The sequence below is a fragment of the Asterias amurensis genome, chromosome 1, assembly GCF_032118995.1.
Source record: "Asterias amurensis chromosome 1, ASM3211899v1".
Taxonomy (NCBI): Eukaryota; Metazoa; Echinodermata; class Asteroidea; order Forcipulatida; family Asteriidae; genus Asterias; species Asterias amurensis.
The window spans coordinates 924,384-939,328 of record NC_092648.1 but is presented as its reverse complement, the minus strand read 5'-3'; the positions used below and the strand labels follow the sequence as shown (position 1 = coordinate 939,328).

The window sequence follows — 14,945 nt, the reverse complement described above, 5'->3', positions numbered from 1 at the left end:
TTTTGTTTAACGTTGCTTACTTTATTATGATCACACATGCTTACATTGCAAGAGGAATTCTAGTTAACAAATGTACGTCATGTATGTATCCAACCGTAAGATAGATGCATTACAGACGAATCCGTGTATATTTTACTTAAAGATCATGTGAACCATGATTTTTAAGTTATCAGTACAACTAGTCGGCATATATCGGGATAAATTAATTAAAGTTTTCAGAAACCAAAGCATAATGGTTTATGTTGAGCCATGGGTTATCCTATTTGTACAATGATCTTTCAGTTTGGGACACATAGTTACAGGAATGTACTTGTTTATGGCATGAAGGATGTCATCTTCTTTTGGTTACCAAATGGCAGCTTTTTGTGTGTTTGAAAAGATTTGTATCAGAAATTATTTCATCCTGTTTGAGAATAATGGCAAATTCTCCAGGTTTCTATCCATTCAAAAAACATTCCTTCTCAACGACAAATTAATTAAAACAACTCAAGGACATTGTGTGGTTTTAAGTCTACATAACGAATAGAGAGTCTGCACTTACTTGCCATGTTTAATGACAAAACTTCATACCCCCAGATGGAAAAATGATGGAACACACGGCAAATACTGACATATATAATTTATATCAAGGACAACACACAATTTTTACACACTTCTAGAGCTAACTGAAATAACCCCAAATTATCATCATCCCATGAATTAAGCATATCAATTACAGCCAAACAAAGCAACAGCCTTAGTCTTTGTCAGTTTTTTAGTTTGTGATCATTAACTCATAAATATTCATGAATATTCTAATCTAGTTGAAGATCTTTTTTTTTGCATAGCACTGGAACTCAAATTTGCTTTATTTTAGACACACTTTAAGATAGAGAGGAAAACCATATTGCTTACAGTTCAGATTCCATAATCTGGGTTACAATTTCAGCTTTTATCATTTTAAATTGTTATTTTTAAATTGGAACAAAATCAACAAATTTTGTTTTCGGTTTGACCCTTATCGGAAAGCAACAAATGAGAAAAGTATATATTAAAGTATTAATATTCACACAAACGAGTTCGTATAAAGGGTCACTCTGTAATAAAAAATAAAAACTGATAGCAATATTATATACAACGAAACTTCTTAAAGAAAGTTGGGGATATGTTCTTGTCTTTGCTGTATTGTCAAAAAGTATAAAAATCCAATGAGGTGGGTCAGTATTATAACGTGACTTAAGAGCTGACATAGTTCAAATCTGAGCTTGAATTGTCTTAAAAATAGTTTGTAGTTGTTTTCTTGAACGAAAACTAAGGTCAAACTCGGGTCAAACCTAGTTTTAAGTCAGGTCATAATAATCTAACAGTGGAAGCAGAATGGACATCACAGACTGGGAAAGGGCATGCTGCACGTCTCATCCAAAACAAAGTGTGTGGATAAAGTTACTAAGCATTAGATATTATCAAATATATAAACTTGCCATTTGCGCTAAGCAGCAGCCTGGCTGCTTAGCGTTTATGAGTCTCATGCCCTCTACCAGTCTGTGTCATTAAGGATAGTGTATTTAAATTTGGATCACAGTGCTACGCAGACTCCTGTCTTTTTTTGACCGCTCTTTGCTCGGCTGCTGTTGTTGGTGTTGGTGTTTTCATCAGCTGTTATGCCCCTAGAAAACCAGAAGGAATAAAATAGATTAGTCTATAATTTATGAGAATCAACAAAGACAAGAGAGAAAAACTGAAACAACAAGGACAGTATACAGTGCATTGTGAAGAGTGAATAGTAATTATCAAAGAGTAAAATGAGCACCCAGCCCGGGATAAAATGGTCACCCACTATGGCCTCTGTTGCCCTGGTTTTGGCCTTGGTGTTTTCCATCATATTTAAGATGTACCAAAGGAATGCCCTATGTGTGGAACTTGAGTATCTCCACTGACCAGACCAGGGCCCAATTTCATAGCGCTGCTTAGCGGTCGATTTTGTGCTTACTTTGCAATTTCTATTTCATAGCGCTGCTAACCGTAAGCACACGAAAAGGCATGCTAACCTTCCGGTGCTTACCGCACAAAAATAAATGACGGCACAATGCAACACGCAATATGGCCGCCCAATTTTTCTGCTAACCAGTGAAATACGCTAAGGCTTAAGCAAAGTTTTCTGCTACAGTAAGCACGCAAATTTGCTTACCGTTAAGCAGCGCTATGAAATTGGGCCCTGGTCTTGGCCTCGTGTTTCCCATCATATTTAAGATGTTCCAGAGGAAGTGCCCTATGTGTGGAACCTGAGTATCTTCACTGCCCAGATATGGAATTACACAGAGGCAACAGAGGATGGTCTCTGTTGCCCTGGTTTTGGCCTTGATGCCCCTACAAAGGAGCCCCTAAGTCTAAGTCTAAGTCCCCTACAAAAGTGCACTTTGCAAAATGAAAATGGCTTTGTTTTGTCAAAGGCCTGAAATACCAAGCTGAATGGTTCGACAACACTAAATAAAAAGAGTCATTTATCTCTTTTTAATCACAAACAAAATTTGTCAGAATTTGAAATATTTATTTGCATTATTCATATTGAGCATGTTCACTAATATCTAATATGTATCTATTTTATCTAGCATGCCTACACTATTCCTTATGACTATTTATACTAGATTTGAAAACTTATGGAATAGTAAAAGATAAAACCCCAAACAGTTTCTTTTTAGATTAAGTTTCTTTTTAGATTAACAAGATAAGCTGTGTAAATCTTTCATTAAAATGTTCTGTTGGTCCTCACGAATGAAGTAAGTCATAGTCAGTCAAAATCACTGAGATACTAATGTGACTTTTACATTTAATCTCTGACTCTGTGAACCAAGGCTAAATGTTATCGAGTTGATCAACAGTTTAGTATCCCAAAAAAAAAGAAGGATCAAATGAGGGGGAAAACTCCCTCATTGTTAGGGTTGAATACTCTTGGATCAGTGGAAACCAAACAGCAAATCAAAGATACATTTGTTATTCAACTTGAATCACAATATTCAAAAGGGATTTATACACATGCAGGGAGTATATAAGAACACCAAACTAAACCCCACTAGTAATTTGTATTAGAAAATCGTTAAACAAATCTAACACGGGTTGGGATGAAGGGGTGTTTAATATTTGACTGTAGCGATGTGCCTTGGGAGTGTTGTAGAATGGTCCTATAAGAAACCAGTTGCCACTGAAATGTACTGAATGACTATCAGTCTAAATAAATGAACATAACGTTTCTTGGCATGTGTTGAAACGGATACCATACTTGAATTTAAAGTGTATGGTGTGTGATTTTAAACTTTTTAGATCAAAATAATTTTGACTGCAAAGATTTGTTTTTGTCAGGCCAGGGTCCAACGGAAGACTTTTAGACGGTCCTTCTTCACAATAATGCACAGGCTCAGTCCCACATGCGCAATAGTGAGCTGATGCGAGCACGCTCAGAGCCGCACAAAAGGACTGATATGTCTGCTGCCGACAGTGTCTCAAAAGTTCCTATTTCATTGCTTACCATGGATTTCTGCCTGTAATATAAAGCACATAGTGCTATGGGTGTAAGCACAGGCCAGGTATGCAGATCCTCATATTGGACCCAGTTCATTATTTTGCTACTGTACCCTACTAATAGTGCTAAACTATACAAGAATAAAAACTACACACTATAAAAGCCACATAAGTACCAACATAACAACCAACTAGACCAGGGTGTAGTTAATACCATGCAAACTAAGATGTGCGACACCACCACCAGCTTCCTTCCTCTACAACGTACACCAAGAACACGACGTCACGCCATTGATCCATCCATGCAGGTAGATGATCAAAGAGCTATACTTACATTACTTACATGGGTAGGAGTTCATCAATTGGCTCCCCCTTCTCCAGGCATTTCTCCATCTGGACGAGGAGGTTGATACCGGTGATCACACACTGGACTTGTTGAACCTCAGTGGTGCCAAGACGATCCAAGTTGGAGATATCGTAAACTCCGCCAACGGCTTCGGTGAATTCACCGCCTGGAGACAAAGCAAATTCATGAATTAGGAGTTGGGTTACAAAGAAGATATGGAAATTTAACAGGAGTAGAATTATCATCTCTAGGAGATGTTAAGACGAGATATTAATTGAAATCCTTAGGGGTTTTTATTTATTTATTTACTTTAACATATCAGCTAAGCCTGTTTCAACTAAGAAGCCATTTTGCATAAAACAACCAATAACATTTTAAACAATACCCAATATAAAATCACTATAACAAGTCATCAAGAAAACAACTTTAAAAGAAGAAACATTAAACATAAGTCATACAGAAAAACAAGCATAATAATAATGTAGAATCAAAATACAAGAAACATTGACTTACTTAAACATATTAACTAGGCCTGATTCAACTAAGAAGCTCTTTTGCATAAAAACAACCAATAACATTTAGGACAATACAAAATATACATCAGAAACAAGTCATCAAGAAAACAACTTTAAAAGAAGAAACATTAGTCATAGGTCAAACAGAGCAACAATGTAGAATTCAAATACAAGATATATTGAATAAGGAAATGAAGTAATTGCACAAAATAAATACAGTCAGTTTGATGTCAATCAAAATGTACACAGTAACAGCAAAGTTAGAACAATGAATGAAACAAGGAAGAAAAACATCAATAAAGATAGAAATGCACAAGCGAAATCAATCAAGTTCAAGTCAATGAACTTTAGTTTATCTTCTTTGCTCACAAGAGAAAGTAGTTATAATTTTTTTATCAACTTCCACCTACTCCTGGGGCTGAAAAAGGGGTTATCCCCTTCATAGTCTGTAAGGATGTAGACATGGGTATCATCTACTAGGAGCCTGGCTGGTAGAGCAGAATGCACTACATTCCCAACCTTAATTAAATTGACAGTTATTTGAATCAACTTACTTGTTCCACGCTTCTGCAATCTAAGAGCAAGACAGATCTTGTCCAGGTCGTAGCGTTTATCGCTGGCAAGAAGTGGGAAGCGAGCGTGGACGCTGCATCGGACACCGGTACCCAAGTTGGATGGACAGGTCAGAATGAAACCAAGATGGTCATTCCTCATGAACTCTCTGGGCTCAGCAAGGCTGCCCATTTGACCCTCAAACTGTAACAAAATTCAAAATAGTCTTTAAAGATCTTAAACATTATAAATGACAACTGGTCAGTTTCATAACTTCCTTTGATTTTTTGGGGTGAAGCTGAGTGATACAAATACAGCATATTTAGTAAATCATTTTAGTGAACACTTTAAAATGCGAAATAGGTCCAACATCTATAACACAATATAACTATTTATACAACACATTACTCATGGCCAAAGCAAATGAAAAAAGAAAAAATATATATACATTGATCATACATTATGAGAACCAAAAACATTGCCAACGTCCATGTCACATGAGGCAATTTTCAGGCAACCAGTTCCAATTAATCACCTAGAAGAAAGGCATTCACAAAGTTGCCTTCATGAGACATAAACATAAACCACAAGTATATAGATCTATTGGGGCCCTCCAGAATTGCAGACTGAAAGATCTGACCTAGTTCTTACCTTGCTCAGACCCTCACAGAAGAGCTCAAAGACAGCCTTCATGTCTCCTCCTTGTCTCATGGAGATGATGCGGAGATGATCCTCCTCATTCACCCACACCAAGAAACGCTTGTCATTGGTATGCCTAAAGATACAAACCAAGTATAGAAGTTAACATTCTGAACTTTGTAACTCACAAAAAGGGAACATAAGCACCAAGCTGGCAGCAGCCAACCTCTCTAACTCTAAAGCAAACATTTGTTTATTAGTCTTGCAGTCTACAGAATTTAACAAGCGGGTTAAACTCCAGGTAACTAGAAGTTGAACCCTGAATAACTCTGGGAAAAACCTTAACAAACCTTGAGTTACTGCCTGTTTAATTAATTTTGTTCTATTTTAAGAACTCTTTTTACCGAAAACTTGTTCCAAATTGTATCTTAAAATTGGCTCAAGTTGAAGGAAGTGGGTTCAGGGATAAAGTGGATTATCATAAATGAGTTCTTACCAGATGCCACGGCCATCAGGGAAGTCACGTGCCATACCACCGCTTGTGAAATGGCGGGAGATTGGTCTCTCAAACAAGAAGTGATCATCAATCAGTTGTTGTTTGTCAGCTTCACCCAGTGTCTGCAGGGAATAGTATTTGCCTGATAGCTCTCCACCAAGCTTAGCAAGAGCTGTAAATAAAAAGGAATGGGTTGAATATTTTAGATTGGTTGTGATGTACTAATAGCTTGTAAGCGCCTTAGAGCTGCAGCATGCAGCATCAGAGTCCAGCTTTCTCCAGAAGCAATCAGAGCATACTGATCGAAACGTCGAGTTGAAACCAACGGTTCTTTTAAGAACCACCACCCCAACTCATTTAGAGATTATCATTATATGGTGTTACCGCAAACCTTTACTATTTCGTATTTCCACCAATCAGAGTTTCAAATCCTACTTGCCTTAGAGCTCACTTTTTTTAAACATTTTCAGTTGTAAATGACTCCTTATTTCCTGTGTCCTCCTCAAGACCATGGGAAAATAAACATAACCTAGTCAATGTTTGATTTCCAAACATTCAAGTCTTGATGAGAACTTAACTTGTGGCTTGTAGTGGGTGAGCGGTCTAGGTTCAAAAACCCGAACCCTATCATTGTCATTAGCAGAGTGTGGGTTGGAATCCCGATCATGACACTAGCGCCCTCGAGCAAGGCACTTAACCCCCCAAAAAAGAAAATACAATTAATGGACTCACCTTGTTCAGCAATGTTTTCAACCTGCCGTCTCTCAGCGCGGCAAACAAAGGGTGAAAGTGCGTAGCCTCGGACATTACGTCCAGTCCTGATGCGAGAACTGATGACGTATTTCTCATCCAGCTGGCCTCCCTCAAGCTTTGCTGGGTCCAAATCCTTGACGTGGTTATCTGCAATTCAACCCAAATCAAAACAATTTAACTTGTGACTGAATCTTGTTTCACACATTGAGATTCAAAGAGTCTCATCATCAAAATTTTACATCATATTTAATGAGGGTAAACTCCTTTCAGTGCCCAGCACTGTTTTCCATGGAGGCCCTCAGTACAAACATTGTATTAGTAAAAAAACATTAACACATATAATTTGTTCAAAAGTTGCACTTCATAGCAAATCTGTACACAAAATTGTACATTAAAAGACACACAAAAATAGCAATTAAATGGCAGCAGGATATGCTTTACATCTGACATGTATACATATATGAACAAGCTTTCTTTATCATCCATCTTTCAATAGATAGCATGAACAAACTGGGTTGGGGAGGGTGTGAGGGGGTGAGGTGAAAGGGAGAGAGCAAAATGGAAGCCTTCAGAATGCCTCCCTCACCTCCCCCATACGAAAATGTATAGATACGCCACTGACATGTTTGCTTAAAGACAGTGGACACTATTGGTAACTGTCAAAGACTAGTCATCTCACTTGGTGTATCTCAACATATGCATAAAATAACAAATCTGTGAAAATTTTAGCTCAATCGGTCGTCGAAGTTGTGAGATAATTATGAAAGAAAAAAACACCCTTGTCACACGAAGTTGTGTGCTTTCAGATGCTTGATTACAACACAAAGCAGCAAAGAGAAACTAATGTACAAAAAAAGAAACAGTTTATTACAAATATACCTTAAGTAGCTAAAATGTGTCTCCATACCTGAGGGTTTGAATCCATTGTGGTAGTCTTGGATGATGGGGTCAAAAAGCTCCTTGTACACTTCGTATGTTTGCTCATCACCAGCTAGAACTCCCAAGTGGAAATCTGTAGGTCGGACAAAACAACTTCATATGAACACACTTTAAAATATAACACTTTGTGTTGTTTATTTTTTGTTTCTAAAAAATGAACAATATAAATATAGGTTTCTTGTGTAACTACCAGAAAAGGTGCTGGGTAAAAGGAAAAAGGAAAGAAAGAACACAAAATACCAGCTTAAATCAATTCCGATAAATTTATCTCGCGGTTGTATTAGTACACATAGCAAAAGTACAACTGTACCTGGCAAATAGATGAACACATGGTGTTACCGCAAACCAAATATCCAAGATACCGTACACTATAATTTTATATACACAGCAGACAACTAATAAGATGATGTTATCCCAATGCTAGATAGATAGATAGATAGATGAAATAAAGATAGATATATAGATGAAATATAGATAGATGAAATATAGATAGATAGATAAATAGTTTGGAAAAGTTTCCGTATGGCGCCACCACTTTTTCATTCGATATGAAATAAATCTAATTTACCTCAATGAGATATCTCTTTTTTATAAAAATGAGTAAAAAAGTGGTGGCGCCATACAGGAAGTTATCCAATAGTTTAGTTGACTGTTTTTACACTCGTGGCTAATGGCCAAATTACAGTAGAAATTACAACTGGTTTTTATTTGATTTCAATGTCAGTTTTGTTCCTTCTTCTTGTTTAGAGTGAAAAAGTGGTGGCAAAGTTATCCAAAGTTATCCAAAGTTACCTTTTTTTTTATGTGATAAAAATGTCACTTTTGTCCTTTTATTATTTAGTACAACTCACCAGCATTGTCGACTCCATTTTGAATGGCTCTATCAATGGTGAATCCACTCTCAGTTTGTACATCACGAAGCTTAGTGTACAAATCCTTTGTTAGATGTTTAGACAACAGAGATTTGTGTCCTGTAAAGTTTGGGTAGTCCTTCTCGGCATCATACTTCTGCTGGAAAAGGCTTGCCATGACGGATGATGTGGTTGAGATTCCTCTATAAAGAGAAAGGGAATAAAAAATATAGGAATATTGCAATCATGTCATGCTTTGAGTGTTTAAAGTGGTACAATAAGATACAATAACACTAACAGTTTGAGTTTACTAAATACAAAATAAATATAAAGTAAAACAAAAACAAACGAAAAAAAAAATTGTCTGTCCAACGTTTCGACATTGCCCCCAAATGAACTTTATTTTAGTAAGAGGGATTTTTCATCATTGAAGTTTGAACAAATTGATAAAGACCACGCCAGCAATCTCAAAACCTTATTTTCGTACCGTTTGATAACCCATAACAGAGATTGTTTGCAGGTCGTGTTCATCGTTGAACATGGCGCACGCCATTAGTCAACATCGCTGAAAATAATGCACGCCATTACAAAGTATAAAAACATTGTATCAAAATAATAATATCCGTTGTGTCGCGCGCGCGCGCCGCCCACCTCCAAAATACATTTTTGGATCGAGGTTAGCAGCGCCGCCTTGACGAAGATTTATTGCCAAAGATTTTTACAGGCAACTTGGAAACGACGAACTGAAGCATAGAGCAAGTTCGGAAACACACAATCTTTTAACTCTCACAACTCCCAAGAACTGTGAACTCAAATGAAAAGGATTTCTTCGTCGAGATTGCCCGGAACCGCATGGTTGCATGACGTAGATTGAAAAGCAAACCTCTCCTATACTGTTCGTTTCGCAGTCGTTTCGACAACAGCAAAGACAGAAAAACAAAAGTGCCGGATTTCCAGAAGTGACGACGTTCAAAAAAGAAGCACAGGGTTTCAAAAACAAAATTCACAATATAGACAAAACTTTGTGAGAGAGTTAATTTGCCTACTTACTTTCTGTCACCCAGCTAGAAAGCCAGCTGAGAGCGAGAGCAAACTTTAGCGAAGTGAACTGCACGCACGTTGTATGAATCTGTGCCACACACGTGGCCGGTATGACCGTTCGAAATTATTTTCAACGCAGTGCGCTTGCGTGGATTCGTTGAGGCGTGACAATCAGAGGGCGCTGTTTATGGCTTTGGAAACTTGGGGCCTTTTAGCAATACAGTTGTGGCTTGCGCCCAGGCTTCGTCTGTGCTTGAAGCCGGCCATCGAAATCACAGGTTTTAAAAATAACTATCGAGCCTGAGCTGAGCTATAGCCATGGTTTCGAAAGAGCCATACTTATTTCTGATTGAAATTAATTTTTAAAAAACATGCTTTGTTCCCCGGATCTTTTTGCGGCAATTAGCCAGAATCACTCATTATTTCGTTTGATCTAACCATAGATCAAGTAGCAAGTCAAGTACGTCAGAGAGTGAGTAATCAATTAACCCAGACACTATTGATGAGGTTGAAAACATCAACAATGTTACGGCAAATTAACGTTACTGTCTACCGCGTCATCTTTTTTAACCAGCTGTTGTTTTCGAAATACGAAACTTGTAATTCTGAAACTCACATAAAAGGCCACTCCCGACCAAGTGATTTTCAGTTCAGAGATAGGTCTGACTATAATTTTCCAGAAGGAATTTGGTTATCATTCAGCATTTTTATTTAAGTCACTTGTTTGTTCGCTGATCGTGTTTTTGTTCTATCTCATGTTATTACCAGTTTTTATCCATACTGTTAGTGGTGCTTGCGTTGTTGGATGTGGCTGAAATAAAATAAACGTGTTCCCCTCTCTTCAGGCCTTCCAACACATAGGGCCAAGAGAAAGTCATACTCAATCATCACCATAGGAACCTATTGTTAAAGTTGTTCACCAGTGCGAAACTAAACCAGCAAAAGCCTAGTTGTGAAAACAAGTCCTTGGGTTCAATTGAATTGGCAATGTCTCAAAAAACGCGACCAACAGTCGATTTACACTGCTCGTTATTGCATCGACCCCACCATGCTTCATGATTGTGATGAATAATACACTGTTGACCTACAAGCCATGCCCGTTTACCATAAGAATACCCATTGAGCGATCACATACGGTGCGTTTGTTTAGCTTCCCTGGGTCGACCCCGTTGTGTGGCGGGTTTTTTTTCCAGGACGAACGTGGGTCATTATCTGCACACGTTTGTCCTGGAAAAAAAAAACACCACACACCGGGGTCGACCCAGAGGAGCTAGACGAACGCACCCATAGTGACCCTGTAATTGTCCCAACTTCGCTTCTGGCTATTTTACACTATTGACTGTCTAAACACGTTGTGAATGAAGCATTGAACACACACTAGCCGTGTTTAGTTGAGTCTCTTTGACAATAAACTAAAATAGTAAATTCATTACGCATGGATACCGGTGAAGTAGGTTACACATGAAGTATACATACATTTTATCTATCGTATCCAATTGTGAAAATGTAAAAAACCAAAACCAAAACCATAAAACAATAGTGATTTGTCTTTATGACCGCGCCACTGCAGACAGCAGAGCAGAACGAAGTAAAAAGGCATAACATAGTAGATATAATTTTCTCTCCCAAACATGTTTTATAGAACAGACAAACAAATACCCAAACAACAAAAACCTGTGGCAATGAGTAAATCGATAATTTTAGCCGCAAATTTTTGTTCTTCAAATCATTTGTTTTCAACTCGGTTAAACTTCGAATTAACATTAATAATTCGTGAGGTCATAGCCAACCCAGATTGAGAGTCCAAACCAAGCTATTTTGTGACCGACAGTTTGAGGATCCAACTTGACCTCTAAACGTTATTATGTTTCCATGGATATGAGACGCTAAAATGGCGTCAAGGGTGAAACTGGACCCGTACAGGTCACCGGTGCCGGTTGACATCAACAAATTGCAAATTAAACGTAAAACTAGACGTAAAACACCCACATAAAAGGCACCCTCACACATTTTGAACAAATGAATAATACTACAACAATCAAAAAGCATTCAGCTAGAATAAACGGGAATTTTAAAAGTTCTAAGCAGGAAAAATAAATCAAAATGTAAAACAAATGCGAGAGTGAAATATACACACATTATTTTTCAGAATAATACTACAGCAATTAAAAACCATTGAGCTAGACTAAACGGGAATTTTAAATGCTTCCTAGCAAGAGAAAAAGTATTGGATGTAAAACCAATCAATACGTTACGAAAAATACTCGCCCAAAAGCCAGCAATTTAAACACATAAACGTCAGGCCATTAAACTGTTCATTCGAGAAAGACTCTGCTAGGGTCGAAACGTCAGGACATTAACAATTTGTTTTGCAATTTAAAAACTGTAAAACTGTATAGGCCTAATTCTATGTTCCAACACCGTCTCTCACTTTTTATGACCCGACAAACATTTAACGAGGTAATAAAATTATGTTTTGCTCTAGGATTGCAAATGGCGGTCTTTTCAAAAACGCCAAGGTGACATCGTCTTTTCAAGAACTTAACCACAACACCGTTATTCTGTGAAGAGGAATGCGAACAGAGAAGTGACAAACAACAACTCACACTCCATTGATTATAATACTATGCACTTGGCGATGTAAAGATGAAACTGGCCGACTGAAACAACCATAGCACGCTATACGGGACAACATCACATTATGCCGAGACCTTTCAGCTGTTTAAGATGGAATTCTTCGAGATCAATAATAAGAAAGAGAATGAAAGCTGGCCAACGCTTCCTCTATTCAACGCTCATGTAGTCTGCTATGTGCATAGAAAGCCATAATCCAATAGTTCCACGTCTACTAAATCTAGTATTTCCTTCTCCTACACAATGTTCTGCACCGATGACAGCTGAAAATGTTATCGTCTTACATTACTTTGAATAATATTTCATCAACAGGAAGATGTAATCATGTTTCTTTCTTAGTGATTAACAAGATTAAGATGTATTCCTTTGAGGTGTAAGATTCGCCGAACTCATGAAATATGAACATCAATCAATGTGTTATTCTGTACGCCGCTTGCCATAGGATGGAATGTAACGTCACTCAAGTGCAAGGTTCAATATTCTCCGTAAATTCTCACCCACATTGAGATTAACCATGGCCTTATCTGCTGCATTTTATCATTCCGGAAAAAATATATATGAAAATGAAATAATTCTTACCGGTAAATGCTAAGGATGTCTGTATAGAGCTAGCCCGTTTATCAGTAGTGTTCCCGACTGAATGCTAATATCGCTAGGCATACGCTGACGACGAACATCGATGCAAACCGACGCAGGGGAAGCCTGTTTTGCAGGCCACGGTAAATGCCAATCACACCTTATGCAAATGAGGGAAGCTCGTTGGCCAATGAATAGCTGAGCAGCTCCGGTACATAACGGGTTCGTGTTAATATGTACGTATACACAGGAGGTCTATACGAGTGGGGAGCACACCATTTGATTTAAAATGGGCTAGATTTCCTGCTTGGGGTTTTAACAAACTCGTGTACTTAAAAATGTATTTATTTCCAATTCTCGTTTGACCCATAGAGGAAGGGAAATGAACTGATTTAACGTCTCATTAACTTGTTATTTATTCATACCTCCAAATCAGAGTGACGTACCTATATGAATATTCAACACCTAACCGACCCCACAGAGAGCTTTGGGACATCGTGCTTGATTGATTATAGGCCAATTGTTAGGTCTCCAAGACGACTCACAACACACCGGCACTCAACAGTGGTACCCCTGACAACTTTTGTATCAACACTACCCTTTGGCTTATGTATATAGTCTTTTCCAAATAACTGGCCTCGAATAATTGGCTACTGTTTGGGCAACGTATGGATACACCAAGCACATAAGAAAGTAGAAACCCTTACGGTAATCTGTTTGTAAACTAAGCTACACTTGATAGAGCTACCATTGAAGTAACAAATACAACCATTATACCAAGAACAACTCAGTAATCTAAACAAGTTTCTGTAGTTGCAGTTAAAGTCAAATTGTGCACTCAGTTGGTCAATAGCGACTAGCTTTAGACTTTCATCAATTTGAGTAAATATTACAATTTCATACACTAAACCCAACCCCTGTCTACTGGGTTTATGAATCATTTACAACATTCATAATGTAATAAAATGTACCTGTACAAATAGAGGACAGGCACTTTATAATAATCCAATAGATTCATCATCAGGGTCGAATAGAGATTCAATTAAAACACATTTAGATTCACGCATATATTTTCAACCCAGTGTGACTTTAAAGAGGATTTAAGTTTAATTAGATATTCACAAAGCCCCTTTGCAAGAGAAACAGTTATAAACATAGTGACCTAAATCCAATCAGATACAATAAATACCAAGGACCAATTTCACAAAAAAGCACTAAGCACACCAAATTATGCTCTTTAGAATATAGTTATTGGGCAAAATATGTACCATCCATGATTAGTGTCCTGTAAGTAGAATTTGTTAAGCAATTTGAGCAGCTCTGTGATGTTAAAGGGAAGGTACACGTTCGGTAATTACTCAAAACAAGTATTAACTTAAAAGCTGACTTGGTAACGAGCATTGGAGAGCTGTTGATAGTATAAAACATTGTGGGAAACGACTCCCTCTGAAGTAACATAGTTTTTGAGAAAGAGGTAATTTCTCACTAAAATATTAAAAGACTTATTAATAGCTAGAAGTATTTTATTCCCATCTGAAAGCACACAAATTCGTCCAACAAGGGTGTTTTTTCTTTCATCATTTTCTCGCAACTTCGATGACCGATTGAGCCCAAATTTTCACAGGCTTGTTATTTTATGCTTATGTTGGGATACACCAAGTGAGAAGACTGGTCTTTGACAATTACCAATAGTGTACCTTCCGTTTAAGCCCAGGGTATACACTTAGTTGTTTCACTATTTTGGTTGTGAGAAGGCATATTTTTCGGACTCATTAAGAATAGTCAAGGTGTAAAGATTTGAATGTGTTTTCCACAAAAATGTTTTGACCGACCAAAATAAACATCTCAAAATGTTTTACATTTTTGTGCCTTTGGGTTTTCATTTATTAAATAATAAATAACAAAATATTCTATAAGATTCATTATATTCTGATATTTACCTTTCCAAAGTGTTCCTTGTAATTGGTGTACAACTTTTTGTTCCAACATTTCAAAATTGTTCTGAAATGCACCAATGATCTTCTTTGCTTCTGAGGTAAAAATTAAAATAGAGAAGCAACAACTCATCATAACATTTTGTTCCTCACTTAAGTGTGGTTAGCAATAAG

The 14,945-nt window shown here is 37.4% G+C and overlaps 1 protein-coding gene across 3 annotated transcripts; it reads right to left on the bottom strand.

Annotated features, from left to right (window-relative positions):
* On the bottom strand, positions 1-12,999 carry LOC139941598 (arginine kinase-like). 3 transcript variants are annotated; one of them, XM_071938172.1, is made up of 9 exons: positions 12,841-12,999; positions 8,587-8,789; positions 7,704-7,808; positions 6,776-6,943; positions 6,044-6,215; positions 5,560-5,683; positions 4,911-5,112; positions 3,839-4,007; positions 1-1,646 (listed from the first exon to the last, which is right to left on the bottom strand). In XM_071938172.1, exons 2-9 carry the CDS (start codon positions 8,762-8,764, stop codon positions 1,556-1,558), a joined length of 1,209 nt encoding a protein of 402 aa, XP_071794273.1. In that variant the 5' UTR covers positions 8,765-8,789; positions 12,841-12,999; the 3' UTR covers positions 1-1,555. The 3 variants fall into 3 exon arrangements, with proteins under 3 accessions (XP_071794273.1, XP_071794290.1, XP_071794282.1); XM_071938189.1 differs by having other exon boundaries at positions 3,830-4,007; positions 12,841-12,998; XM_071938181.1 differs by lacking the exon at positions 12,841-12,999 and adding an exon at positions 9,637-9,749.
* Positions 13,000-14,945: the final 1,946 nt, after the last annotated feature.

Bases quoted from the DNA above. Each gene is read 5' to 3' on its own strand.
- LOC139941598 (XM_071938172.1), bottom strand. From the start codon at position 8,764: ATGGCAAGCCTTTTCCAGCAGAAGTATGATGCCGAGAAGGACTACCCA. The intron at 5,684-6,043 runs GTAAGAACTCAT...TTGTATCTTTAG, and splicing joins CCTGATGGCCGTGGCATCTG to GCATACCAATGACAAGCGTT. The intron at 1,647-3,838 runs GTAAGTAATGTA...CTGGTTTTCTAG, and splicing joins ATTGATGAACTCCTACCCAT to GGGCATAACAGCTGATGAAA.